The sequence below is a fragment of the Dendrobium catenatum genome, unplaced genomic scaffold (genome assembly GCF_001605985.2).
Source record: "Dendrobium catenatum unplaced genomic scaffold, ASM160598v2 original_scaffold_144855, whole genome shotgun sequence".
NCBI lineage: Eukaryota > Viridiplantae > Streptophyta > Magnoliopsida > Asparagales > Orchidaceae > Dendrobium > Dendrobium catenatum.
The window spans coordinates 105,488-112,134 of NW_021463285.1; the positions used below are offsets into that span (position 1 = coordinate 105,488).

The following is a 6,647-nucleotide window of genomic DNA, read 5'->3' on the forward strand; positions in this document are numbered from 1 at the left end:
ATAACACATGTGTATATATATATATATATATATTTAAAAATATATAAATAACACTTTTATTTATTTTTATTATGTTTTGTTTATAACTCTATTTTCACTTATGTCTTTTAGGATCAACCCTCAATAGGCCAAGGAGGAGATTAATAAGATTACCCTTATAACTTGACATTTACTTATTGCTCCTTTGAACCATTGGCAATCATACAAAGCAAATGGGGCTATGAATAACCTCCTAGATTTGCACTTGACATATGAGGCCATAATTAGAAACATAATAGGAAAAAAAAATGAAAAACAATAATGATAACAGGAAAAAAATTGAACTTGTATGATAGAATTTGTATTGTACTTTAACATCTCCGACGTCTGAATTTCAGCCATATGAGCATGATTACACATGCAGAATTACAAATATACATGATATTGAAACCCTAAATCTTAAGCCCTATATGTACGATTATTCAGGATTGATGCATGTATAATTGACCTACATGTTTAACATTTATCATTTTTAAAATCACTTATAAGGGACATTTAAAACCTTATTTTAGCACTTTTAATGAATTATAGCTAATTACTAAAAATTTCATTTTTTTTTCAGAAAATACTAAAAAATTCGCATTAAATATCAACTTCTTATAGTTAAAATAATCAAAACAAGACATTTTATAGCATACCAAAAATTTTATGGTGGAAATTTTTGTTATACTTATAAAAAATATATTTTATTTTGTAAATTTTAATAGAAATATCATAATTGAAATAAAAATAGGACATTGAGAGCCTAACTCAGGCAAGACGTTTCTTCTAATTGCCTCGATGAACGAATCCTGCACTACAACCTCAGGTGCTCCTTCCTTTCTCTTTTTTCCTCTCCTACTTTTCCATCTATGACAAGCTTTTATATATATATATATATATATATAATAGTATACATAAGTTTGATGTTGGGCCGCTGCCATCAACCTTCCAAAACCCACTAACAGCTAGGGAGCTATTAATTATCTAGATTTCCCCAAATCTTTCCTAAACATTACAGCTCAACGCACATCACTCACCCTAAACTCCACTCCAAGACATGAAGTACTGCTACCCTCCAAACATAAGGCCACAATTCCTAGAGAATTGTCCTACTCTTACTCTTTATATATATATATATATATATATAAATATATATATAATATAATATATATATATACTGGGATTATTCTTATATATTTCACAATTTTTATTTTTGCCTATTCTAGAGTCCTAGAATTTCACATTTAATTACATACCTATAGGTTCTATATTGAGTAGATATATATATAATCGAGGATCCATAATAAAGACTTTGATGAGAGAGGAAAAAAATGCCTGGATAAACAGGCTAGCAGGAGGGAGAAGAGAAAAACATATGCAACCTTTGTTGGAGACGAGAAATCAGCCTTAGTGTAAAACAATGCATAGGGAACTCACACAATGCAGAGTGGAAGAGCATTAGGAGTCGAAACCATATAAGGCGAAACCCTCTGAAACTTCTCTTGGGAAGAGCCATATTTGAATTCAATTAGAATGATTTTGTCAAGACTACTAACGAATAGTTATATTATGTCCGCTAACAAACATATCCTTGAAGTTTTGTTGAGCTCATAAATGAACTAGTTTATTGAGCATTCCTCAAACTCACAAAGTGTATAAAATCATATTTAATCATGTATAAATTTATACTTATAAAATATTATAAAATAAAATTAGTTTTAATTAAATCACACATAATAACATAATATCAATTAATAGATATTTATTATTTAAATTAAATAATTTTCTCATTAGCTCTATATCAAATATTTTTAAAAATATTCATAAATATAAATAAGTCAAATATATATAATTATTCAATTTTATTTTTTTTAATATCTAATATTTTAAAAAATATTCAAACTTATTTAATTAATTAACCAAATCAAACGATCACAACGTAGCCGAACCGCGAGTTAGCGAACAATCAGTTCGTTTACAGTCCTAATCGCTTCTGCAGATAGGAAGCAACTCAGAACCACGAGATTTCCGAAATCGCTTCCTCCTGATCCGAACTCCCCTTCCCTTTGCCGCCAAATTTCTCCATGGCCGCAGCTACCGGACTGAAAGCAGCTACCCGTTTCTTCTTCCATTCTCCAGGCGACTTGCTCTGTCAAATCTGCAATGAATCTTCTCAACAGAGAAGAAACCCTAGGTTGAGGACGAAGCGGAGCAAGGCGGCTCACCTTTCCGTTGCCGGTGGCGAGTATTTGGTGGAGGAGTTTGGGTGGGGAGTGAGGAGGATGACTGTGTCGGGGGATGAAATGAGGAAGGTGGCAGATGTGCAGGCTGAGGCATTCCATGTGCCTGTTTCATTCTTCAATGATGTATTTTTTGAGTTCTTCAAGGTGATCAATGCTTTGTATATTTCTTAGGTTTGTTTCAGTTTATCACATTATCTTGTTGCGGTTTGTTAGTTTTTTAATGGATCATAATTTTTGGATTGATTCTATGGATCAAAAGTTGTCCTGTGGAAGATAAGCTAGAATGAGAAATGAATCGTGCTAAGGTGCAAGAAGGAGATTGATGGCGTGTCTTAGAGAATCTCTTACAAAATTGGTTTAACGAGAAACTGTTCAAATGAGCCCTGTAGGTTAAGAGACCGAGTATGATCAAGCTAAGGATGCACAATTGAGAGAAAAAAGAGATATCTAAAATTGAACTGTAGGCATCTTCAACCGAGAATTGGCTTAAAATATCTTATAGTCAAAAAAAGTTCTCATGTACACATTATACATGCTTTCCGTCCAACTGCTTCATGGACACAACTATCATTAATAATCTACAACATACCTTCGAAGTTTCAGGCCATATCATCCTTAATGTTATCTAATAGCATTTCTTTGTTAGATTTTTTTTTTTTTTTTAATGTTTCAGTTACGAATGCATGTGAGCTTACTGTATTTTTTATACTCTAATTGCTCTAATGTGTATGCTCAAGAAGGGACAAAATTTGTGGACTGATATTTTAATCCACCAGTTCTCTTAAAGGAATTTATTCTAGTTTTTTTTTTTTTTTTTGAAACTTCTCTCGCTCATCATCTGTGCATAATAATGTAGGCTGAAGTGCTTTCTGCCCTTATGTACAGAATCAGAAATTCGCCATCAGACAGGTTTGGCACTGTTTTCCTTTGCGTGTGCTCTTGATTTTGTCCAGTTAAGTATTATGACTTCTACTGTCTTGTGCTAACTATATTTCATGTGTAGTTTTAACCGTTAACCAATGCTGTGTGCACTAGTTGATTGAAGAATATTTTTCATCTTAATTATGAAATGGTAAAGATTTTTACAGAAATTATGTGGGAAGAGCATAATGGAAAAAAAAAAAAAAACAATGAAGTCTATTTAGGTTTCATTTGGGTCGGCCTTCTTACTGCTTTTTAAAGCAATTTTTTAGTACAACAATAAAAAATTATGCTAAAAAACTGCTTTAAGAAGCAACAAGAAAACCATGCCAAACAAAGCCTTAGATTGACTTGAAATAGAAAGGTGGAGTTATCCATGAAGAAAATGCTTACTGTTAGAGCTTTAGTTCCAGATGGGATAACCATTGAGATTTAGATGTTTATTATAGAGACTATAATGGTTTCGCTAAAAAATATTTTTGATGAAAATTCAAAGATTAGGAGAATGCCAAATGATTGAGGAAGATGCATTTTTCGTATCAATATGTAAGAATAAATGATATATTAAATGCTGTTATAATTATAGAGGAATAATTTTGGTTCATTAACTCATTTAATGATAGTTTGAATATTATAATAATGCCAAATGATTGGAGAATTATTTTGGTGCCAATATTTAATAGTTACATTTTCTATCCTTCATTGTACATGTTTACACCACCTATGTCTATTTTCAAGTATCTTATTTTCAATAATTATCATCCTAATAATTCATCTAATATCATCATTAGATAATGTATTCGACTACTTTTGTCACATTCATTTTAATTTTCTCATTTTCATTCGGCATAAGTTAGATATCGTCTCTTTTAAACCTTTAAAAAGTGAAATATGTTGAGCTTTTATGACGATTTTGTCTATGCTTGCTACTCTACATCATCATTACCTGAATACCGATCTCTTAACAGGTATGCATGTTTAGTTGCAGAGTCCATCCGTGCACCTGTATTGCTACCTGAAACTGTGGAGGGGATTGCTGGAGTTGTAGATTGTACTGTTCAGAGCGATGAAGATGTTCTTAGGCATCTTCAAGGTGCAGAAGAGTACCTATATGTGTCTGGCATTGCAGTGCGCTCTAAGTTTAGGTAAGTTTTCAATGACAAAATTATATTAAAAGATGGCTAATTTAAATATAAATATAAATTATTGCTTTGTTATTGTTTCTATAGCAGCTAACGTGGCATCTTATAGGAATTATTTTATATCTGTTGTATTTGACTTATGAATAACTTTTAAACTTTTTTATTTTGATTAAATACAGTTAATTATATTTTACAATTAGTTCTTTCTTAACTAGGGGTGTAAATGAGTTGAGTCGAGCTCGAGTCAGGGTGTGTTCGAGCCGTGCTCGACTGTCAAATACCAAACTTGAGCTCGAGCTCGACTCGGCAAGGGAAAATGAGCTCATTGAGTCGCAGTTCGAGCCTGTTAATGAGCCACGCTGCTCTCGTCAATGTCTGCGTCGTCCGTGTCTTCCCGCCGGCACAACCCCGCGTCCGAATGAGCCTAGCGCTTGCGTCGTCCCCCTGCATAAGTGCCTACTTTATTTTCATTTCTCCGCCAAATGAGCCCCACGCCTGCTTCGTTTTCATTTTCCCGCCGGCATGAGACTCGTGGTTTCATTTTCCCATCGCAGTTACGCGAGCTGCTCGACGAGCTCGCGAGTCGAGCAGCGGGGTGTTTGAACTCGGGCTCGTTAAGCCGTCGAGCTCGAAATTGTGTTCGAACTCAACTCACGAGCTTGATAAGCTCGACTCGTCGAGCTTGTTAACGAGTCAAGCCCGAGCCGGCTTGACTCGGTTGCACCTCTATCCTTAAATACTTTTTGACTATTAGAGTAGACAACTTGTTTTTCTAGTTAATCTATTTATATTCCATCAAACTGTATTACATCATGCAAAAATTTAAAGTAGGTACATTAGGCATTTGTCACAACCATAGACACGACAGAACTAATATGGATAATAATATATTGGGATACTGTGGATTATCTATTGTAAATTGACGTAAATGGAAGCAATTAATGCTTTTCACACTAAAATTCTTTCAAGTCCCTGGAAATGTTTTTCATCTCATCTATATTATAAAAGTTTGGCATGTTGGATTCTGATAACGGGTAAATATATCTCAGAAAATCTTACACTATATAGACTCACTCTCTTTCTGGAGAAATTATTATGTGCAGAGATCAAACACAAAATGCCATCTAGAGATCAATCAGAATGTGCCACGTTAACAGTACCGAGCAAGGGGTGACGTGGTATATTTTGATTGATCTCTGGATGGTATTCAACGTCCGCACAAAATAATTAATCCTCTTTCTGACTTTCGTAAGCTTGAGTGATGCACTTCTAAATAGTTCATCCAAAGCTGAATTAGATCAAGCTAGCACAAAATGTTGAAGTTTGAAACTAATTGTAAAATGACAGGAGGCAGAAGGTAGGAACTGTGCTGCTTAAAGCTTGTGATGCTTTGTCACAGCTATGGGGTCATGACTATATTGCTCTGAGAGCTTATGAAGATGATTTGGCAGCCAAGAAATTGTATTCGAAGGCTGGTTTTAAGATTGTTTCTATAGATCCACATTGGATTACTTGGATTGGAAAGAAAAAACGCATTCTTATGGTCAAATCCTTTGTTTTATAGTGGAATTTAATCGTAGAAAATCATTACTCATACAGGAATTGTTATGGAATTTGATTTGATGTTCCATGTTGTTGATAGATGTTGTATGTGGTTCATGAGAGTTTATCTTCTTGAATGACTTCCCTGGTTCTCTCAAACAAATAAACATTCTCCTATAGCTGATGATACTAAATATTTGCCTACTAGGTTAATAATGTCCATTAGCTCCTACACTTGATGCCCTTTGGTCAATGTCTAAAGTTGATCAATATCCGCCAACATCCAATTTTACATGTACACTAACATCTAGGCTTCATTCAGAACGATTTGCTTCCTATTTTTTAAAGCAAATTTTTAGTACAAAAAATTTAATTTTTATATTAAAAAACTGCTTTAAGAAGCAGCGAAAAAATTACACCAAACAAAACCCTAAACTCTTAACTTCCACAGTTATCCTTTGCTATGCCTCATTGACTTCATAGGTTTTCAACATCCTCAACTAAAATATCAAGAGAAACTTTGTCAAACTCAAATTCTTACATTGTAGTTTAGGGTTTAAAGAATATGATGTGAAAAATTAAAATTTTATATTTGTTAAAATAAAATAACTTAATCTAAATCTATTCTCAATAGGCAAACGACTTAAAGCAAACAATAACAACATCAAGAAGTGGGATTTGCTACATGAATCTTTTTTTTTTCTATTTTATATTATTAAAGCAAAGATATGAGATATAAGGAAATATATTTTGAACTATACAAGTTCAATTTTTTTTA

General features: G+C 33.2%; 1 protein-coding gene across 2 annotated transcripts; it reads left to right on the forward strand.

Moving 5' to 3' along the window:
- Window positions 1-1,971: 1,971 nt before the first annotated feature.
- Window positions 1,972-6,009, forward strand: LOC110113190. Of its 2 annotated transcripts, none has more exons than XM_028692207.1 (4): window positions 1,972-2,408; window positions 3,121-3,173; window positions 4,154-4,330; window positions 4,543-5,077. In XM_028692207.1, the coding sequence occupies exons 1-4, from the start codon at window positions 2,106-2,108 to the stop codon at window positions 4,811-4,813; spliced, it is 804 nt and encodes a 267-aa protein (XP_028548040.1). In that variant the 5' UTR covers window positions 1,972-2,105; the 3' UTR covers window positions 4,814-5,077. The 2 variants fall into 2 exon arrangements, with proteins under 2 accessions (XP_028548040.1, XP_020701310.2); XM_020845651.2 differs by lacking the exon at window positions 4,543-5,077 and adding an exon at window positions 5,675-6,009 and having other exon boundaries at window positions 1,977-2,408.
- The last annotated feature ends 638 nt before the right edge of the window (window positions 6,010-6,647 follow it).

Coding starts and splice junctions, on each gene's coding strand:
- LOC110113190 (XM_028692207.1), top strand. CDS start 2,106: ATGGCCGCAGCTACCGGACTGAAAGCAGCTACCCGTTTCTTCTTCCAT. Junction 2,409..3,120: donor TATTTTTTGAGTTCTTCAAG/GTGATCAATGCT, acceptor ATAATAATGTAG/GCTGAAGTGCTTTCTGCCCT. Junction 3,174..4,153: donor AGAAATTCGCCATCAGACAG/GTTTGGCACTGT, acceptor ATCTCTTAACAG/GTATGCATGTTTAGTTGCAG.